General features: G+C 39.6%; 4 protein-coding genes across 5 annotated transcripts; 2 read left to right on the top strand and 2 right to left on the bottom strand.

Moving 5' to 3' along the window:
• The first annotated feature begins 1,401 nt into the window (after positions 1 to 1,401).
• Positions 1,402 to 7,245, top strand: LOC131329521 (ent-kaurene synthase, chloroplastic). Of its 2 annotated transcripts, none has more exons than XM_058362683.1 (14): positions 1,402 to 1,550; positions 2,423 to 2,475; positions 2,573 to 2,855; positions 2,925 to 3,105; positions 3,487 to 3,695; positions 3,772 to 3,892; positions 4,067 to 4,164; positions 4,261 to 4,487; positions 4,606 to 4,718; positions 4,864 to 4,962; positions 5,090 to 5,305; positions 5,424 to 5,553; positions 6,230 to 6,475; positions 6,566 to 7,245. In XM_058362683.1, the coding sequence occupies exons 1-14, from the start codon at positions 1,463 to 1,465 to the stop codon at positions 6,866 to 6,868; spliced, it is 2,367 nt and encodes a 788-aa protein (XP_058218666.1). In that variant the 5' UTR covers positions 1,402 to 1,462; the 3' UTR covers positions 6,869 to 7,245. The 2 variants fall into 2 exon arrangements, with proteins under 2 accessions (XP_058218666.1, XP_058218665.1); XM_058362682.1 differs by having other exon boundaries at positions 5,424 to 5,565.
• Positions 7,246 to 7,457: 212 nt separating this feature from the next.
• Positions 7,458 to 10,011, bottom strand: LOC131329522 (leucine-rich repeat extensin-like protein 5). The gene is made up of 3 exons (XM_058362684.1): positions 9,597 to 10,011; positions 7,963 to 8,937; positions 7,458 to 7,809 (listed from the first exon to the last, which is right to left on the bottom strand). Exons 1-3 carry the CDS (start codon positions 9,679 to 9,681, stop codon positions 7,778 to 7,780), a joined length of 1,092 nt encoding a protein of 363 aa, XP_058218667.1. The 5' UTR covers positions 9,682 to 10,011; the 3' UTR covers positions 7,458 to 7,777.
• Positions 10,012 to 11,286: 1,275 nt separating this feature from the next.
• LOC131329448 (pentatricopeptide repeat-containing protein At1g79490, mitochondrial) lies at positions 11,287 to 14,417 on the top strand. The gene is made up of 2 exons (XM_058362553.1): positions 11,287 to 11,428; positions 11,461 to 14,417. Exon 2 carries the CDS (start codon positions 11,773 to 11,775, stop codon positions 14,251 to 14,253), a length of 2,481 nt encoding a protein of 826 aa, XP_058218536.1. The 5' UTR covers positions 11,287 to 11,428; positions 11,461 to 11,772; the 3' UTR covers positions 14,254 to 14,417.
• Positions 14,418 to 17,145: 2,728 nt separating this feature from the next.
• Positions 17,146 to 19,288, bottom strand: LOC131329458 (zinc transporter 1-like). Its single transcript, XM_058362565.1, has 3 exons — positions 18,034 to 19,288; positions 17,779 to 17,928; positions 17,146 to 17,571 (listed from the first exon to the last, which is right to left on the bottom strand). Exons 1-3 carry the CDS (start codon positions 18,706 to 18,708, stop codon positions 17,266 to 17,268), a joined length of 1,131 nt encoding a protein of 376 aa, XP_058218548.1. The 5' UTR covers positions 18,709 to 19,288; the 3' UTR covers positions 17,146 to 17,265.
• Between the last annotated feature and the right edge of the window lie 3,183 nt (positions 19,289 to 22,471).

Raw genomic sequence — 22,471 nt, 5'->3', positions numbered from 1 at the left:
GGTAGATCCCACAAAGAATTGCAGTGGATAAATGTAGTTTATGTAGCATATTCAAGAGCCTCTTTCCTTGTCGAGAATTTTGAAGCACTTGCAAACTTTATAATTACCCATCTAAATAAATACTAGTTGGTAAAGAGGGATACGAATTAAATTATAGAATAGCCAAATAAGGTTATTTACATGAATGGAGGAAGAATGTTATCGGTGTCAATTTAGAAAGTGTCAAATTACCACATTGGTCTTTAAAAAAATTTGACACCACGTTGACAAAAAGTAAATACAAGAGGAACCAAATTGAGAAATTTAAAATTCACAGGCCAAAAATAAATTAAGAGTTTTATTGTATAGCTGATATACTATGGACAGGGAGGACTGGGAAAGTTTTATGGTATCGCTGATATCCTTAGATTTTAGACTCCGACCGGATCCCGAAAGCACGTCGGGCCCACTTCGACCACCGGATGGTTGATCTAAGCAGTCCAAGAATTCTAAAACAAAAATACCGAGTGAGCCAATGCGAGAATCAACGGCATCCGATGTATGTAGATAGCCGATCCAAATACTCCATTTTTTTTTATGCTCGGGTCAGCAGTCCGGTGGCCAGAGTGGGCCCGCGCGTGCCATCGAGATCCAATCGGGATCCCTTCGGTCGGGAACTGTAGCACGGCTGGAGTGGATATAGGTCGTGGGTGCGGATCCTCTCTCTCTATATATATATATATCTTCAAGTAAGGACCTTAAAATAAGGATCTTATGTGCGAACCTCTCCATTTTTCGCCTTTCCCGATCGAATTTCGATGATCCGAGCCACTCAATGTGTTCAGAACGTGATTTTAAGGGTACCAGCAAGAAATCAGAAAAAAAAAAAAAAAAAACCAGGAAGGGGGTGGGGTGCTTTAGGAAGTGTGTTTTTTTTTATACTTTGGTCTCTTGGATTTTTGCTGTTTCTCTTAGGGAAAACTAACACGGGCACACACATACATGTCTACATGATACATGTGTCTTTTGGTTCTTTCTCTTAGGAGATTGTCTTAGCTGTGAACAAAACAATCACGAAGATGAGCGTGGCCATTTGTTCTAGTTATGGACGGCCGAAAAAGATTTATTTAAATTTATACCATTCAATACATTTTGGACCATCGTGCTTGGCAAAACTCTTTTTCCGTGGAAAAGATTTTCTCTTCTTTTAGATCCCACCACAGTCACACCACCACCTGGCACCTTCCACTATGTCTTTCCCTCACAAACGGACTTTCCCATCTTTTCTTTCTCTGTAAACCGACACAATACACAGATACACGTACACATAGCATAGCACCACCTCCTTCCATCTACTAGTATAGATGCAAGGATTGTCCCTCTTCTATATATTACAGTAAGTATTATTAAACCCACCAGTTTTATAGTACTAGTATGACTTGCGGCGTGGTTCGAGTAATCTACCTCCTTACACCTGATCGCCATGAGTTTCCTCCTTCCCACCACTCTTCCCCTTCGATATAGACCCCATCGCTCCTGCTGCTGCTCCTCCTCCCCCTCATCACCTTCCGGTTTGCTCTCTCTCTCTCTCTCTCTCTCTCTCTCTCCAGGTTTCAGTCGCATTTGATCACTGCACAAGTACTTTTTTTTTTGGGTAAGTACTGCACAAGTACTTCTTTGTGGGATTACATAGATTTAAGTTCAAATATCCTCCACGTTGTATACTTGTATTGCCACTGTCCTACTTCGCTGACTGATCCTCACACGTATTGTTGTAAATCGAAGCTCCTGAGACCCAACATTTCAGCCCATCAACTAGTTTCAAGCACTGGTAGTTTTTTCGTCTTAAGCGATTGCTTTCATGAAGCCTTAGCTGCAACTTTCCAACCATGCACATGTAAATATCTGATGTTGCTTTACAGTTTCGTAGTTATGCTTGTCTGTATTCGGCAAGCCCATACAATTACTCGGTTGGTACATAAGCTTGCGGGCCTAAAATGAAATTGATTACATAAGGACATTAATCTCCTCATTCTTTGGGGGATTACAATGTCCCCTTCAATGGTAATTTGTGATGTAATCCCCGGGATCTAGTTACATACAACACGCAACATCGTTCTTCAGTTGATACAAAGTGGAAACAGATATGAGTCTGGATGTATCTTAATCACACAAAATAGGGGAACAACGTAAAATATCTGTGTTGTTTCTTTATATTCTTGCTTGATTATGTGATTCATTGTGTAGGGTCGAATCCCCAACACCTTTGAATTTAGCCTAATGTTAAGTTCCATTTTGTAGTTGCTTCAGTCATGAACTTTATGCTCCCATCGACAGGGTGATAAAGTTTTGCAATGTACTTTATCCAACCAGCAATACTATGACACTGAATTCATATAATGTATCGAGTTGAGTTTTCTTCTCCTATTTCTTTATGGAGCAGGTTATCTGGAACCTGGAGTTACAGTTGTAACAAAAGCCAATACTACTGCTGTGGTAATGCTTATTTTCCAATGTGTCCTTTCATTTCCTCCCCCTCCTTATTTCTTAGTCTCCAGCACATCCAAGTGATTATATCTAAACTTGCATGTAGTTTTCTGAGAGGACTAAAGAACAAATTAGGGAGCTTTTCAATAAGGTCCAGCTTTCAGTTTCATCATATGACACAGCTTGGGTAGCAATGGTCCCTTCTCCATATTCGTCTGGGGGCCCATGTTTCCCAGGGTGTATTGAGTGGTTATTAGACAATCAACTCAGTGATGGCTCATGGGGTCTTCCTCATCACCCCTTGTTAGTTAAAGATGCTCTGTCATCTACATTAGCATCGGTCCTAGCGCTCAAGCGCTGGGGTGTTGGTGAAGAACAAGTCAACAAAGGTATTCACTGTCCTCGTCAAGCTTATTCTCCTTCATGATCACTCTGTAAGTATACATTGCTTGTTGCAGGTCTACATTTTATTGGGTCAAATGTCACTTCTGCTACTGACGAGTGTGAACATTCTCCAATTGGGTTTGACATAATATTCCCTGGAATGGTCAAGCATGCTAAAGATTTAGATCTGAACCTCCCATTTGAACCAAAAGTTTTTGATGCTATGCATCACAGGAGAGAATTAGAGCTCAGAAGGTATACTTTTTGTTTTTGTTTGGTGGCGTTCATTGGATCCCATATCTGCGTTTGCAATTTTTTCCCACCAACGGTGGCCTTTCTATAGAGTTGATGACATCTCATCACAGATGTAGAACAAGTGGGATTTAGCCAGTAATTCCAAGCTCACCGCACTAGTAACGGATTTGGTTACAATTGTTCACGGTTATTGGAAAGAAGGGTACGGAGCTTGAATACCAAGGGACTAAAGATTTCACTAGCTAATTGTGTCTACTATAGGGGAAAAAGGAACAGCACTAAAGCAATTTGAATAGAACAAATGACTTCATTTACTTTTCCGCCATTTGCTCGGGAGATATCCTAACTTACCTAGCTTTGTTTCAAAATTGTTCCATTTAGAGCCTACTCAGAGGGGAGGAAATCTTACTTAGCGTATATCTCTGAAGGAATGGGGAAGTTACAGGACTGGGAAATGGCCATGAAATATCAGAGGAAGAATGGCTCTCTCTTCAATTGTCCATCGTCCACAGCAGCTGCTTTTATGCACCTTCAGGACACTGGTTGTCTTAATTACCTGCATTCACTCTTGGAGGAGTTTGGGAATGCTGGTGAAAACCTTCACATTGTCTATTGTTTAACCACTGGCTTTATGCATTGCTAAGCTTGTTCAATTCATGTCTCCAGTACCGACAGTTCACCCTCTGGATATACTTGGCCGTCTTTGCATGGTTGACAATGTGGAAAGATTGGGAATTGAGCGGCACTTTAGGCAGGAAATAAAGAGTGTTTTGGATTATACGTACAGGTACTCTTCCACTTAGACTTAAGTGCCAGTATTGATAGCTTGGAATCAATTTGATTTGTCTTATCCCTTAAACTGTTTTTACCAAGTTTATAGACTTGTCTACCTTCTTGAATATTGGAAAATGACACTAGAGCCTTTCCCCTAACCCACCCAAAAAAAAAAAAAAAAAAACAGATGCTGGCTGCGGGGGGATGAAGAGATATTCCTGGACACTGCCACCTGTGCTATGGCATTTCGGATACTGCGTTTTAATGGGTATGATGTCTCTTCAGGTACTTTGTTGATTAGGAGTCCACGTATTAAATCTTTAATATCATCTCAGGATTGTGTGTTGCCTACTGAAAGTTTGGCTCCTTTGACATGTGTAGATCCCTTGACCCAAATAACTGAAGGAAAGCATGAATCTAGTTTCTCTGCTGGGCATCTAAAGCACATTGGTGATGCCCTTGAGTTATATAGGGCTTCAGAGATCATTATCTATCCCCATGAATTGACTTTGGAGGAACAACACTCGTGGTCCAGTCATTTCCTGAAAGAGAAGTTAAATGATTGTATGATTTATTCAGATAGATTCAATAAGTATGTTAGCCAAGAGGTAACTTCTTCTAATGCTTTGGTAATGGTCAAGCCCATCTGATAGATTTGTTTGGACACTGTCATTTTGTCTCATCTGATATGAATAACAACCAAATAATTATGATTCCTCATTTCAGGTGGACGACGCCCTTAAGTTTCCCTTCCATGCAAATTTAGAGCGTGCAACAATTAGAAGAAATATAGAGCATTACTACGTAGATAGCACAACCATTCTGAAAACTTCATATTGGTAGACCTCTGGTTGTTTTTTCTTGTTCATTTTCATCTCAAGGAGGAAACTATTTTCTTATTTCTGGCTTTAATTTCAGCTGAAAAAAAAATCGCTCATATTTGATTTTTGTGTAGTTCTTGACTATACACTGTTCTTATGCCAGCTCATCCAATATTAGAAACGAAGACTTCCTAAATTTGGCAGTGGAAGACTTCAATATTTGCCAATCCATACACCATGAAGAGCTCAAATATCTTGAGAGGTGTATAAACTAATATAGCCAAAGAAAATTATTGGCTTTCCAGTGTGCATGATTTAGTAACTAGTAATGTCTTGCTGAATTTCGTATATGTAAAAGAATGGTGATGTATTCCTCCCCATGTCATCAGGTGGGTTGCAGAGACAAGGCTAGACAAGCTAAAGTTTGCCAGGCAGAAGACAGCATACTGTTACTTCTCTGCTGCTGCAACCCTTTTCTCTCCTGAACTATATGATGCTCGTATTTCATGGGCCAAAAATGGGGTGCTTACCACAGTCGTTGACGACTTCTTTGACATCGGTGGTTCTCTAGTGGAATTAGAGAACCTAATTCAGTTGGTTGAGAAGTATGTTTCTTTATCTCCTTGCTTGCTCTTTTTGTCTGGGCATATTTTTGGTCTGTAATTTCTGCCAATTATCTTTATTGTTTTCAACAGAAATGTGATAGTTTAATATGCACCACAGATGGGATGTAAATTTGACCGCTGATTGTTGTTCCGAGCATGTTCAGATCATATTCTCTGCACTTCACAGCACAATCTGTGAGATTGGAGCTAAGGCGTTCACATTTCAGGGACGCAATGTAACAACCCACGTAATTGACATTGTGAGATATGGTCGTTGCTGTACTTATCTTTATACCTTTTTATGTATTCCCGTTACTACAATTACAGCTCATTTGATATTATGGTGTGACAAGTTAAGAAGCGTTGTTGTGTTTGTTGAAGTCTTCTGCTACATGTTGAAAGTTGAAAACACTGGAGTATATCGAGGTTTGTCGCCTAAAAGCATTTATAAGAAGCACAATAATCAACTATTTTTTTCTCATTCTTCTACCTTCTCAAATGTTTACTCCTCGCCTGTTCTTTCTCGTAGGGGCACTATACAACATCGTATTCTTTAGTAGTCAGTGTTTCTTTGTGGGCATTTTCTTGTACAAAAAATAAATAAATAACAAAAACAAAAACAAAAACAACCTTAAATGGCTACCCTTGTAACACTGAAGGTTGCATTTGGGTCATGACTGTAGAAGGGGGAGATTTGGATTTAGTGATTGATCCTGCTTTTCCCACCAATATGATTTTCTATTTGATTTTGCTTTGGGGTCTGCATTATTATTATGTTACCATTTTCTTTTAATTAAGATTTTTTGGAAACAATCTTGACTGGGAAGTTGTGATGGTATGCAAGCCCTGGGGCAGGGGCTTTCCCTGTGTTGAACCTTATTCTTTATTTGAATAAAAGGATGATGGGCTATGTTTATCTGGCAGTGGTTGGATTTGCTCCATTCTATGTGGAGAGAAGCTAAATGGACTAGTGAGAATTCATTGCCAACATTGGAAGAATATATGAGCAATGGGGTTGTGTCGTTTGCCTTGGGACCTATTGTTCTCCCAACTCTTTATCTTGTTGGGCCGATACTCTCTGATGTTGTTGTTTCAAGTTCTGAATACCAAAATCTGTTCAAGATTATGGGCACTTCTGGGCGTCTTCTCAACGACATCCGCAGCTTTGAGGTATTTTAAAAATGGCGTCCCTTATTGTCACTATGATTACATGTACGATCAGTTTTGGAGGATTTGACTCGCTTAGCTTTTGTATTGCAGAGGGAATCCAAGGAAGGTAAATTAAATGCTGTATCACTGCACATGATTCATAGCAGTGGAGCTGTTTCTGCTGAAGAATCGACGAGAGCTATCAAGAGTTCCATTGTGAGTCAGAGAAGAGAACTGCTGAGATTAGTTTTGGAGACAAAAAGCAGCATGGTTCCACGAGCCTGCAAGAACTTGTTCTGGAATATGAGCAGAGTGCTAAATCTATTTTACATGAAGGACGACGGATTCACTTCACATGACATGATCCATGTTGTGAAAGCTATTCTTCACGAACCACTTTCCCTTTCTGTATAAAAGGGACCTTTGTTTGGGTTTCCATATGTAGCCAATTTTACAGGTGGACAACTGGACTGACTCACAGTCAGAAGTTGATGTAGTGAGGGGGAAGATTATGTGCCTTGACTAAAAGAAAATTTGTCTTATATTTTGTTGAATTGGTCTCAACACTGCAATAGGGGGCCACTATTTCAGTGGTATTCTGAGAGCTGTCACTTTGTGCATATTGCCAAAGATTAGGTCTATCTCCAATCCTCCCCCGCCTATATCCCCAATGGTTGGGGACTACATGGGTTCTGTTATTGTTGATGTTGTTGAATTGGTCTCTGCAGTGCAACCTTTGCAATGAACACATCTAAATTTGGATTGGCATTTTGTATTTGTGTTGTGTGTCATCTATATTGCGGTATACTGAATATTTTTTTAAGTCTCTTTTGTCTTTGATAGCATGGTAATTGCGTGATGGGAAAAATTAAACTGGAGAAAGGAATTGTAGCATATGTAACATGTCTATGTGTTCTTTATTTTTGACATTGGCTATTGAAACTGGCGTGGTGACAAACAATGCAGTAAAATACTAACATTGATGACAGAATAAAATAACATCGAGTCCCAACCAGTCCTCCAACTTCCTTTATTAATCTCTATACATATAAACAATGCAATTGTTCTCGAATGCTATTGACTAGAAAAGATTTCCTCATATCTTATTTGAGTGAATGTGTGTATATATATATTCAAAAGTATTGCAACAAATTCTATCTTTAGTTACAAAATTTGCATTCGGTAAGAAAATGATTGGAGTGTTGAAAAGCGACCTCTCCAATAGGCTTCCATTGATCATGTAGTGGTGTTATTTTTTAGAGAGAGCATATGGGTTGATGGATGATCTTCTTGGTTTCTTTGTAGTACAATATATAACCTCGATCAGTAGTAGACGAAGTGGCAGCCATCATAGCCTGTGGGGAAAGGTGAAAAGAGATTAGCGATTATTGTGGAGTAGGAGAGGAACGAAAGCATAGTACATGTTTTTCATACCCGGGATCGAAATTATAAGTCAACAAAATAGTAACATGCAGAGAGGGATGGAGGCAGAGTAGTAGAGTACTCACTTGGATCCACAGTGACCAGCATGGCTGTGCCTCCAAACTCACACGTGCCACCCGCTACCTTGGTTCTTTGCCAGTAGCTATTGAACGCATACGAAGCGTGTGCCAACAATGTGTTGGGCTGAAAACATGATCCATTTGGCTGAATGGAATCACAATCACCTCCAGACGCACAAGCATAGTTCATAGCCTCTTGAATGATTGGATCTGGGACTGTCGGCTTTGAAACGCACCACAACGCTGAAAATGGGGTGGTCCTTGGAGGTGGTGGCACCGCAGGTGGGGGATACACTACTGGTGGCTGAAACACGGGCGGGCTCGGGACAAATATGGATGGGCCTGATGGAACACTAAAAGGCGGGTTTGGGACAACAGTGCTTGGTGGGCTAGGCTCAAAGTAATAAGGCGGGCTAAAAACGGGTTGAGTTGGACTCGGGACAAAGGTTGGAGGACCTGATACTACAGATCCTGGAGGGGGGCTTGGAACAACAGAAGTAGGAGGGCTGGGAACAATTTGTGGTGGATTTGGGATTGGAGATGGAATGGATTGTGGTGGGCTTGAGACTCCGCCACCAGACCCTTCTGGGCTTGGAGGTGGGGTTAGGAAGGGAAGTGTTGGTGTAGAAAAGGAGGAAGGTGGTGGTAGTGATGGCGTGTAACTACCTCCTCCTCCTCCTGATCCACCAGTAGGAGGTGGAAATGGAATGGTTGTGGAAGGTGGAGGTTGTGAGGTAAATGGTGGATAAGTACAGTACGGAGGGGCATTTTCGGGTAAGGGCATGGGAGCAAGAGACTCATAAGGTGGCAAAGAGAATGGTGAACTCACGCCATAATTAGGTTCTGTATTTGAATCATCCAATTGTGCACTATCGATGTCAAAGCGCTTTGATACTTGGATTCTCTTTGCGCGTCTGATGATTGAGCCTGATCTTGGATGTCTGTAATCATCTCTTTCTAGGTGCATTGATCTTCTTGCATCTGCTCAGCATAGACAATGATGAGTAAAAAGACTTGAAAAAAAAGAAGTCAAAGTGACGAATGTGTGGTGTCTTTCTTGCATATGCAAGTTGGAACCAACTCATATTTATATTTACTTGGATGCCTACTGCAAAAGTTTTCTAAGTCACAATTGTTCTTATTTACCGCAAGAGATGCCTATGATATTGACAGTTAATCAGGAAATGGAAATGAGCATTCTTCCTAGTTTTCAACGGCCATTATACTGGTTATAAAGAAGTTTACTGGTTAGACGGGAGGCCAAGCTACCCACTTGTTGGGGGCATACTAAGACCTAGAGTGCAAAATGTGAAACAGGTACACTGACCAATTGCGAAGAATGTACACAATAGAGTGATGATAATCACTATTTTATGTATTTAGGGCACATCACAATAATCTTGAGTGGCTAATCACATTGACAGAACATAGTAAATAAAGCACTTCTAGGGTCAATGTATTTCAACAAGACCATCAAGTAGCAGTTCTAAGGTTGTAATTAGAAGCAAATATGAAGTACCAAACTTCTATTTAAGCAGTTGCTAATTAAACAATATACAATACGTGCTTGGCTAATATAATCAGAACAATTAACACTAGAATAAGTACGCATGAGGAGATAAAAATATTAGCCAACTTACCGCAATGAGAGAAGGAAAGAGCAGCAACACACAAGTGGAGACCCAAGATGACAATTTTTACTTGGAGATTTCTGCTGCTTTCCATTGTCCCAAAACTAATGCTAAAATGCTATTCCAGTAATCAAGACCAAGAACTTGAAAGAAAGCTGTTTCTGGTCTAAAATTCAACTTGGAACAAATGGGCAGCATGAAGAAGGAGCTCATATAACATATAGGCTCGGACAGGCCTTTATAGGCATGTATAGAATGAACAAAAGGAAAGGTCCCGGGCTTAGCTAGAACATGAGCAAGGGGGGAACATGCAAAAGAATGCTGGCCATTCTAAAGTTGATTCTTTCGCAACTAACTTTGCACTGTCTCAGTGATATCCTTATATCTGGAGATGTGCAACCGAAGAAACCTTAAAAAAAAAAAAAGAAAAAAAGAAAAAAGGATCAAAAAGCTCTCTGAGTAAGAGAGAGAAATCAGTGACCAGAGGGTGTATTTTACAGTACTTTTATATGGGGCTGCTAAGTGGTACACCACCTGGTTGGGTTCTAAGATCTTTCTTATTGTCGAAGTTGGGGATATATGCTTGCTTGGCTCTGTCAAAAAATGGAAAAGTGGAGTTTTTGGGACTGCCCCTTTTGTTTTACTTCCTTTCCACTCAATGCTCCCTTCCTCCACCACCCCCACCACCCAGATACACAAAAAGTATCATGAATTGAATTGCACTTTACTTGAATTTAGGCCGCTGGTTGAATCACTCCATCTGCTTCTTATTGGATAAGCGCAGACGTCTGCCAATCCATGACAGTTTTTTTTCTGGGTAAATAATCCATCATATAGTTATAAATACAATCATAGATGTCCCTGCAAATAGCTCTACACCTCCGTGCTTTTCAAGCCGTAGGAAATATGCAACTACTAACAAACTATAGGATTTTCAAAAAAACAAACTATAGGATCAGTAACAACTCCTACTTGATTTGCAGATTTGTTACACATAGAGCACCAAAGTTCTTTAAAACTTTTTTGGTAGTACAAAATATTTCCTTGGTCTCAAATAAACAAACATAGAATAATTCAAAATCGTGATTACATTTTTTTTTGAATTAGAGAAAATGAATACCCCATACCAATCTTTGAGTTCATCTGCTCATGATTGAATAATTGAACCGAGTCAGAGTCGTCAAAAATAATTGAATTGAGTCAGAGTAGAGTCCATGATGCTCCTTTTCCACACACACACAAAAAAAAAGATTGACTCTAATTTCTCTAATATTATCCTTCATGGCCCTAAAGTCCTAATGACTATTTCTAGAAATCTTTTGTGTTTGTTTGGACCATGGGGGGGCGGGCAAGTGAAAGGAAGGAAAAAGAATTGTTCTCCCTCGTTTTTTTTTATTGGTTCTTAGACACGAAAAAAAAAAAAAAATCCAAGGCAAAGATTATTTATTTATGTATTTTCTGGGAACCAAGGGGAAGAAATGAAAAAGATATTTTGCTTCTTTTTCCGTTTCCCTTTTCTTTTACAACTCATATTGTATATTGCTATTTTCCTCCCTTTCTTTTCAGGTCCCTTCATTTTAAGAATCAATGAGAAAACTTTAACCCGTTCTTCTTCTTCTTCGTTCTGACTTCTCTCTGTCTCTCTTTTCTCTGGTCTGAGATCGCGTGAACTGAACTGAAGGGGTGATTTGTTTTAACCCGTTTTGGAACCCGAGTGAGAGGGCGACCCGTATCCGGTATTATTTACCCGGTAACGATCCGCTTGTTCCCCTTTAAAACGTGAGCCCTTGGATTAGATCCGGTATTATTTACCCGGTAACGGTCCGCTTGTTTCCCACTTTGTTTCTCTCTCATTTTCTTTTTTTTTTAATAGGTTTCTCTCTCATTCACTTCAGTGTAGTACAGTAGTAGGAGTAATCGCTTGTTGAGTCGTTGGCGGTTCGAGTTGTTAGACATGGAGGCTTTGGTTACATTACATCCTCCACGTTGTTTTCTGACGAAAGGAAAGGGTTAATTGCTCAATAGAAAGAACATCGCATCAAAACCGAATACAGTTTGACGCCTTGTAACTGTAAGTCTTCCCCGCCCGCCCCAAACTCCCTTTTGTATCTATCAACTTACAGCACTGACATCGCAAAATCCACGAATTTCATGTTGCATATCTATTCCTAACAAATTCCGAGCAATGAATCGTTTGGGTCTTCTCTGCCCTAGACGAACTAGGTATATACTCGATACTTTGTATCTCGTCAGGAAGAACCCTAGTTCGAATTCTGCTACAGCCCTGCCCAACGCCTATTGTTTCAGACTGGCAACTTCATTTTCCCCTGAGGATGATTTCATGTCAAATTTTCAACTTGTTAGGAGTTGCTTTTCTGTTGCAAAGATCCCTACTTTTGCTAGAAGTTACTGTTCTGGGAACAACGATGTTGATTCCAGCGAGTGGACTGAGGCTATACAGTATTTAGATGAATCCGGTAGCGTTATTTATTCCGGTAAGGGCATAAGATCAGTGGAGCCTGGGCTTGATGACCATGTAATGGTGGGTGGGTTGAAGAAGCCAATTTTGAATGCTTCCGCTGTCTTGAAAATTGTGGAAATTGTAAAGAGGTGGAAATGGGGCCCTGAAATGGAGACCCAGTTGGATAGACTTCAGTTTGTGCCCAACATGACTCATGTTACTCAGGCCTTGAAGGTTATTGCTGATACCGATGCTTCGTTAAGTTTGTTTCGTTGGGCGATGAGGCAATCATGGTACCTGCCTAATGATGAGTGCTATGCTATACTTTTCGATAGGTTAAATCAGATCAGAGATTTTGATGGGATTCAGTTGCTGTTTGATGACATGATTCGTGATTCTAGTAGACATGGGACGTCTTCATTTTGCGCTTACAATCGGGTCATTCAGTATCTAGCAAAAGCAGAGAAATTGGAGGTGTCATTCTGTTGTTTCAAGAAGATTCAGGAATCTGGTTCTAAGATCGATACTCAAACCTATAATTCACTTATAACCTTGTTCTTGACCAAAGGTTTGCCTTATAAAGCGTTTGAGATATATGAAAGTATGGAAAAAGCTGGGTGCTCGTTGGATGGATCAACGTACGAGTTGATGATACCGAGTTTGGCGAAATCAGGCCGCCTTGATGCTGCTTCCAAGCTTTTCCAAGAGATGAAAGAAAAGAATTTCAGGCCGAGTTTCCTCATATTTGCCTCCCTTGTTGATTCGATGGGTAAAGCCGGTAGGTTGGACACCTCAATGAAGTTATACATGGAAATGCAAAGTTTGGGGCTCAGGCCTTCTGCAACCATGTTTGTTTCCCTAATTGAGTCGTTTGCCAAGGCTGGGAAGTTGGAAACTGCACTTAGAATTTGGGATGAGATGAAGAAAGCAGGATTTAGACCAAACTATGGTTTGTATACTATGATTGTCGAGTCTCATGCGAAATCTGGAAAGCTTGAGATCGCTATGTCAATCTTTTCAGATATGGAGAAGGCTGGATTTCTACCCACCCCATCTACCTATTCTTGTCTCTTGGAAATGCATGCGGGTTCTGGTCAAGTAGATGCTGCCATGAAGCTCTATAACTCGATGACCAATGCAGGTTTGAGACCAGGACTAAGTACTTATACTGCCCTTCTGACACTTCTAGCGAATAAGAAGCTTGTGGACGTTGCCGCGAAAATATTACTGGAAATGAAGGCTATGGGATATGCGGTTGATGTCAGTGCTAGTGATGTTTTAATGGTTTACATCAAAGATGGTTCTGTCGATCTTTCTTTGAGGTGGCTGCGTTTCATGGGTGCTTCCGGCATCAGAACGAATAATTTTATAATCAGGCAGCTCTTTGAGTCGTGCATGAGGAATGGTTTGTATGACTCTGCCAAACCTCTTCTAGAAACTTACGTGAATTCTGCCGCAAAAGTTGACCTCATACTTTACACATCAATTCTAGCCCATCTTGTGAGATGCCAGGAAGAGCAGAATGAGAGGCATTTGATGTCAATCCTTGGGGCTACAAGGCATAAGGCTCACACTTTCATGTGTGGACTCTTTATGGGCCCAGAACAGAGGAAACAACCTGTATTGACATTTGTGAGGGATTTCTTCCAGGGTATTGATTATGAGATGGAAGAGGGTGCTGCACGGTACTTTGTGAATGTTCTTCTTAATTACCTTGTTCTTATGGGCCAGATAAACCGAGCTCGCTGCGTGTGGAAAGTTGCATATGAGAACAAGCTTTTCCCAAAGGCCATAGTGTTTGATCAGCATATAGCTTGGTCACTTGACGTGAGAAACTTGTCTGTTGGAGCAGCTCTGATAGCTGTAGTTCACACCCTCCATAGGTTTCGGAAGCGAATGTTGTACTATGGGGTTGTCCCAAGAAGAATGAAATTGGTCACGGGACCTACTCTAAAAATTGTTGTTGCACAGATGTTAAGCTCAGTGGAATCGCCTTTTGAGGTTAGTAAGGTTGTTCTGAGGGCTCCTGGGGATTCTGTTTTGGAGTGGTTTAAGAAGCCAATTGTTCAGCAATTCCTCTTGAATGAGATTCCATCAAGGGCTGACATCCTCATGCACAAGCTTAACACACTTTTTCCTAGTTCTGCTCCTGAAATTAGATCTCTGTCTCCTCCAAAACCACTTATTACCGGGAAAGCAATTTGAATAATGTGTTTCTGAAAGGAAATTTGTAAGTTAATTCTCCTTTTAGCATTGCTGATATTTCAAGGCCTTTGCTGTGTTCACTTCTGCACATGGGATGAAATTTGGATGATGAAATCTTTAGATGCTAACGTCCATTTGACGTATCATGTTATTTGAATTTTATATTTCTTGAGTTTTCCATTTTCCCGTGAAAAGTTGCTCACTAGTGGTCAGCTATTGTATCTCTGAGCCTTGTCCCCATTGTGAACGGGTTGTTCACCTGAGCCAGGCTTTAGTAATTGTGTCATTTTGCATAGAGTTTGCACAAGAGGTTATAACCTATCTTCTTGACAAAGTATCAATTGCCTTGTCTTCTTTTGATTGAACTATTGAACATGAGCTTGTAACTATTAGCAAACAGTATACTGGATGGTGCAGTGATTGAGGAACTTGCTAGGAGGTGCAGTGGAGGGTGAGAAGTTAAGGAAAACCATAGACTAGAATAGGATGGAAGCCTATGCTGAGTAATTTTGTCGAGTCTTTCAGCTGAGAAAAGTGGATGAATGTGCTTGATCAGAATATCTCATCTATTAAAGCATGTGGTGCGTTGATTGTTTTATTTGTTTTGTTTTTTCTGAAAACGACAATATTCCTAAAGCTTTTGAGCCGGATCGCCAGGCTTTATTTGTTTCAAAGTAAAATGTTTTACATCCAAAAATGTGTGTACAAATTAATTATTGAACTTATATTTTCTGGTGTTGAGTACTTTGTTAGAAAGAAGTCCCATGCCATACTTCTTTGCTGATTGCAACCCCCTAAGATTTTTTTTTTTCTGGGAAGACCCCAAGGGGTTAGCCTAGTAGTCAAGACTTGAGACGTAGGGGTTTGCTCCCTCCTAAGGTCTCAGGTTCGAAACCTCTTAGGTGCTATCAACTCCTTTGGGGCTGGTCCATATGGTGCTTTGCTCCGAATGTAATTGAGCTCCCCACAAGTGGGCGGTGGGTTTGGGCCCCTAGGGTTAGTCGAGATGTGCATAAGCTAATCCGGACACATGAGTTATCAAGATCCTTTCTTAACTCCTCAACAGGGAAAGTAATTGTAAGGAACTTCTATTTACTTGCTGTTCATATCTTGAAGCAAGCTTTTATCAAAGATGAATAATTCAGGTAAAGTACCTTCTTCTTGTACTGGATGGTTATGCTGAAAAGGGTAGACGAGGCTTTTCGTATAGTACCAATAAGACACAGAATCTTTAGTGCTGATGGAACAGTTAGCGTGCACCCGGTGTTGACGTGTCTTTTTTCTGATGAGCGACTAGTAAGTATTACCACCTGCATCACTAAACAGGTTCCATTCCCACCTTCATTAAATATGAAACGGCATTTGTACTTTGTCAATACTAATAGAGAATTCATAACTCTCCGCTGAAATATCTTTCAGGCCGGGTCAAGGTTCGATCCTGGATTCCACAGTTTCCGCTATGAGTTTCTCAGTGGTAATATGGGATGTGTTACGGGCTGTACAACCTTCTGCTTCATCTTTGAATAATAGTATCATTGTTTTCTGCCTTGTATTTTCTCCCCTTTTGATCCCCGTTCACAACTTGCTTTTGCCTAATACTTTTAGGAGTTAGTGATGCAATGAACTCTTAAAATAGCTCTTTCCTCCAACTACTACTTTTCAGGTGCTGGAAATTGTATTGGAGTAGAGCACATGCACACGTATCCTGATGATTCTTGTGTTGACTTGTGGAATGTAGAGCCAAAGTTATTTCTTGGAGCTCTCTCTTTCACAGCGGTTTGTAGACTTGTAATTTTTTCTGAACATCTTAACGGGGGTTGCACCGATGGACCAAAAAACTGTACATTTGTATCGCACTTCTTTCATTGTGGAAAGCAAACCAAATTGTGCTATGTAAACTACAAGCAAAAGTTCGCTGCCATAAACTAGAGATGCTATAGACATTTTAGACTTTTCATCTTTCTGTCCATGTCCTCAGAAAAGTCAAATCATATGGAAACCCATTAGACGCAAGAAACCGTGTACGGGATGGTTTATAAATCTTATAGTATCTCCCAGAGGACCAATATGCTAAAATTAGTGTCCAAGGAATTTTCTTGGTCATTGAACTTTGCGTGGTGTATTAGAGGGCTGTCATTGATCGCATAAAGTGACGAGAATGTGAAGTCTCATCGCTAGACCTTGAGCAGGTCTTGGCTTTCAACTACCACTTTTAGTAAGAAAGGTTCTTCACTTGTCCCATTTGCTAAGGAGAAAGGCTTTGATATCATGCAAGGTTCTAAAATTATATTAACTGAGAATTGAGATGGTGATTCCATTCTCCACTTCGTGCCATGTTGATATTTTAAATTGTTAATTCTGCATATTGTTGAGTGGTCATGGCAGACCTCTGCTGCGTTTGGTAGTTGTAATAGCTTGTCCCACTTCGGTTAATAATCACCTCAAAAACTAATATATGAGTCTAGTCGGTCTCTTCACTCATTGCCAATTGATTCTCAGTTGGATGCTTTAACATGGTATCAAAACTAGGCTTTCGGAGGCTTTTGGACAAAACTCTATGTTGTTGATGGTTGATTCCCCCTTTGTTTGTCGTTGATCGTTGTCGTATGTATTCAATTGTTTGTTTACCTCACCACGTGCGTGTTAGGGGTCACACGTGCAGGAGAGTGTTAAAGCTTGTCCCACATCGGTTAATAATCACCTCCAAAACTAATATATGAGCCTGAGCGGGGTCTCCACTTATTGACAATTGATTTTGAGTGGGATACTTTAACACTAGTAAACAAATAACTACTTCGTATCTCGTTCATTGTACACGTCTTCATTATCTAAAGGGGAGAAAAACTTGCTGAAACTGAAAAAGTTTGGGCCATCAAGTTTGACAAAAAAGTCTAGAAACACAATTCCAGATGTGAATCCACGTGCATTTAACGGTTCTGAACACAATGTCTGGAGTTGCGTTTGTACCATTTGCTTCCAATTACTTCTGATGGAAAAACAAATCAACATTACTTAAGCCCATTTGGCCAAAACAGACATGCAACCAGCCCCAAGAAGAAGAGAAATATATGCCCCTAACTGAAGCCTTCCATTGTCTTGCATCCTTGGGTTCATGAAATCTGCTGCTAGTAGATCAACTAGTGCCATGTAAATCAGGATTCCAGCTGCAGCAGAGTAGAATATCCCTTCCACAATTAGAGCCGTTGGACTATCTTCCTTATACACACTCGATACTGCAATACCAATAGCGATCCCTGCTGGGGCAGTCAGGGAGAAAAACAGCACCATAATCGCCGTGGATAGAGACTCAAATTTTGCCTGCACAAAAATGGTAGATGAGAAATTGGGGGATTGCGGATCAAAAAAAAAAAAAAAAATTGGGGGATTGTTCTAGGTAAGTTTAGGGCGATCTCTCTCTCTCGCTCTCGCTCTCTCTGTTTAAAAAAGAAGAAGAAGGTATAGTGGAGTTTATCTTTTGCTTTCCTTTATATTCTGTATATTTTCGTACATGTTTATATTGCATACCTGAGAGATACAGCCACCAAGTCCCATGCCCTCGAAAAATTGATGGAAAGACAGGGCTGCCAACAGAGGCTTTATTACTTGAGGATTTTGACAGGCGCCTAAGGAGATTCCAATTATTACGGAATGAACCACAATTCCCAGCTCCAACACCTACACGAAAAGCCCATATTATCTTCAACTATGACCAAAAAACAGAGATGAACAGGTCATCAGTTTTAGGAAGAAAAGGAATTAAGTCATAAGCACAACTTTTACTTGAGATATTATGCGATGGCGGATAAGATCAAGTGTAACGATTTCGTGATGACCAGATGATGGGATATTGGTGGAAGAGCCATGAGCATGACCATGGGTAGCATGAGTGTGAATATGTACATGACCTTGATGTTCCTCCCCAACAATGACCCTGATCTCTTCGTCGCCATGGATCACTTCCTGATGGGTCTTGTTACTGTTATTATTGAAGTGCAACCTCTTATAGTAGCCGGTGGCGAAAGAGTCGACCATTAAGGTACCAATGGAAGACATCATAGCTACGAGCCCTGTGAATGGGAAATCTTGCCAGAGAGTTTCTTTTAGGCAAGGTGATGTTAAGCTGTTGAAAGCATCCGGCAGTATGTGAATATAGCCTGTTGCAAGTATCACCCCAGCAGCAAAGGCCTTTACCATAAAGAATACGTCACTCTCTGGCCTTAGTGCTTCAAATTTCCTTCCGAATTGGGGAAGGCCCACCCCTACGGTACCAGCAACGAGAATTGAAGCAATTGCGATTAATTTATACGTGAGGGACTTACTTCTGCTTTTATGTTGGTGTTGGGCTTGGATATCGCAAGTGCAGTGTCCCCATGCCACAGTTGGTACCAGCAGAAGAACTACTAAAATTGACGATAAACAAATTTTCAAGTTGGTGGCCATCTTGGTCATGGTCATGAGGCAACAGATGAAAGGAGGAGGAGGAGAAAATCTACTTGGGCGCTGGGGAAGTATGTTGTTTCATATTCTAAATGTTTACTTCATCCATTCATATAGAGAGAGAGATGGAAAAGAGAAGGGGAGGGGAGGGGATGAATGATAGAGAGACTGTTGCTCTATGCTGGTGGTTATATCTAATACTCCTATCTGGAGGCACAGTGACCGAAGAGAATCTATTAATAGGGGGAAAAAAAAATCTCAATAGAATTGAGTTCTCGAATAAAGAAGCTCCACTTTTTGTGACGTAAAAGGTTCTCTTACATTGGTAGCGTAATCGTTTTTTTTATTTATTAATATCAACTTTCAAAACATCAATTCCTGTCATTTTGTGTATGGTAAAGTCATCGTGGGAATATCTCAAATAAAAGTACTATAGAAAAACAATTAGATACTTTTAAGTATAATCAAAATATCTATTCATATCATTTTATACCCAATAAAGTCGTCGTAGGAATATCTCAAATAAAAGTAGTATGAAAAAACAAATGAGTACTTTTAGGTACAACTTCGTACGATTGCACGTTACATCATAGAAGCACGATGAGATTGTAGGAATAAGTTGGTCATGTGTTATGAATGGTAGACACGTACCTACAGCAAAGGAGGAGGTAAGGTTGATGAGGTTAGAATACGATGGATGATTGGGAATGACGAGAGAACGGATTAGGATTAAATCAAATGAAGATAGTATATAATGAAAAAGTAGAGGCCAGAGAGTGCAGAGTTTGGTGAGAAGAGAGGTAAGCTTGTTGAGATCGAGATGCAAAAGTAGCAATTAAAAAAGTGGTTCACGTTTGTCTGTTGGGTGGATGTCGACATTTTGTTGCCATAAAATCCCACCTTCAACAAAGCCAATTCTCAGTACGAGTAGATTTCACCGAAATACCCAACTCCTCCTCCTCCTAATGTCGTTACTATGTTTTGGCTCGCTCTTCGTTAGTAGTACCAGCTAGTATAATAATGCTATGCGATGCGATTAGTTTAATGAATGCCCTGCCCTGTCTCTTTTACTAACACTTTGCTTACTAGTACTAGGCCATTTGCTTGCTTTTTGTCTTCCTTTCTTCTTCTTTTTCTTTTTTTATAAAAGTGCACCGGATGGGATTTGATTTTTGGTAGAAATCAAGGATGTCATCACATCTTCTTCCCATTTTGTCTTTGTAAAACCATGGCATCCAATTAGGACTTAATACTCCGTTTGCCAAAAGTAAAAGTTTCCACTTTATTGTTTTTCGGTTTCTATTTCCCATATGTATTTATTTTCTTTTGAAACTTTATTACTCCATAATGGAGAAACATGACCAACCAAAAAAAAAAAAAAAGGTGTGATACCTTTCCACTTGTACTAAACAGCTTGCTGGTCTGGTAGACAGGGAAATGAAATAATAACTGGAGTTGTAAATTGGGCCAGGCTTCCTCCCACTATCAAGTTTAGGAGGCTCTTATGGGCCAGCATAACATTAGATTTCTGGACTCCAGGCCATCCTTCTGTTACCCAATCGTTTTATTTTACCACCAACATAGACACAAAATCACCACAACCCAGAAACAGACAGGGATAGTAGTGTCGCCACATACAAAAAAAGAAGCAAAGATAGGGAAAGTAGAAGAGTTGAGAGTAGAGGGTGAACATTATCCTCTTTTCTATTGGTTGAAATGGTATGGATCCCATCGCATGAGTGAACTCTAACACAAAGTGATGTCATGCTTACCAAAACGTGTGTTGCATGATAAGCATGATATCACTTTGTGGTGAAATCCACACCATTTTAACCAATAGAAAGGTGAGTAATGTTCACTCTCTTTTAATGAGGATGAACAAAATTGCACTCTAAAAAATAGTACTCCAGTATTATGAGGAACAAAAATGCTACACACCAATCTCTTTTGAGTTCTGAGGTTTTTGACTAATACACCGTCCCCCCAACTTTTCAACTTATCATCGGCCTCCTTGAATGAGAAATAGTAATAACTTGGCTCAGTTGGATCACTCAGTTCGTCTTCCACTAAATTTGATGGGAAAATGACGGTCAATGACGTGTTTTGATAATTAATATCCGTTAAAGATATTTTCAGCATTAACAAATGTTCTCAACATGTCCTTGACGGGTATTAATTATCAAAATACGTTCTGGACCGTCATTTTTCCAATTTGCTTCCAAAGCTACTAACCTCAAAAAAATATGTTGGATAAATTATGGGCTAGTTCAAGTGATTGGCCCATATTTCAAGAACTGCAGCACAATTTAAAAATCAGAAAATCTGTCCACACAGACATTATATGCACAGATTGTGCACAGATTTTTTGTGGGGCCCACCACTGGTCCCACACAAATTATCCAAGCCGTTCATTGAATGTAAAACACTTTTTTAAAGGTTCCCGTGAGAAATCATCTTAATACGATACTTATAGGTGTTAGATCTAATTATTTAACTTTTCATTTTCTTGAAATCTTAATGAAAAGTTAGATGATTGGGTTGAGAACTTATAGGTATTGGATTGAGTTGATTTTTCATAGGGACCTTTGAAAAAGTGTTTTACATTTAATGAACGGCTCAGATCATTTATGTGGGACCCGTGGTGGGGGCCCATAAAAAAACTGTGCACAATCTGTGCACTTTCGTCTGTGTGGATAGACTGGTTCTTTAAAATTGCATTATCAAGGAGAGACCCACACTTTCCTATCTAAACTTATAAATAAATAAAAACGGATCATACTCCTTAATGAGAATTAATGGACATTTTATAAGCATAATGGACTAGGCCATTTATAAGCACAAGAGGAGGTCCCACTTTCATCCTCGTATATATGTGTGTGTCTAGCCCATTGAGACACACAGCTGTAGAGATAAAGAACCGTGCTACCCACATAGAGAATTTCACACAGATCACGCACAGATTGTTATATGAAGCCCACTATAGGTCCCACCCAAATGATTCGAGCCGTTCATTAAATGTAAAACATTTTTTTAAGGGTCCTCGCAAAAAATAAGCTAAATCCAATACTTATAAGTGCTCGATTTAATCATCTAACTTTTCATTTGGATTTCAAGATAAGGAAAATTTAGATGATTGAATCAAACATCTATAGGTATTGGATTGAGTTGATTTTTCATAGGAGCTCTTAAAAAAATATGTTACATTTAATGAATGACTCAGATCATTTGTATGAGACCCGTAGTGAACCCCACATAATAATCTTACTAGAGATGAGAGGAAAGGGAGTAGCTACTTCTCCAAGTAAAATTGGTACGTACTGTGTACACGTGGGTTTAACTCTTCTTCAGCCATCTCAAGATCAGATTTCCTTATGCTATGTTTGAATTGTGTTTTATTTTTTTTTTTAAAAATAGTAAGAATAATAAGTGGAGAAAGATAGAGAGAAAAATATTAGAAGTAAAAAGATTTTAGGAGAAATCTTTGAAAAATTCATTTTGAAAACCACTTAAGATTTCACTTATGGCTTCATCAAACTCTTCAAGTACGTTGCAGATTATAACCCGTTCCAGAAAGGGGTATAAGTACTTATTTTTTAAGAAGACAATTTCAAGTTAAAAAATTATGTGTTTACGCAAGTAATTTTTCTATCAATATGGATCTTGTTTGATAGATCTCATTGAGATCTTTAATACGATGCAAAAAAAATTGAAAAATTATTTTTCATTTATATTATTTTTAAATTTGAAATTGTGAAATAAGTACTTATTTTTTAAGAAGTTG

Source organism: Rhododendron vialii, chromosome 6a, assembly GCF_030253575.1.
Source record: "Rhododendron vialii isolate Sample 1 chromosome 6a, ASM3025357v1".
Lineage (NCBI taxonomy): Eukaryota > Viridiplantae > Streptophyta > Magnoliopsida > Ericales > Ericaceae > Rhododendron > Rhododendron vialii.
This window is presented reverse-complemented; position numbering and strand designations above follow the sequence as displayed.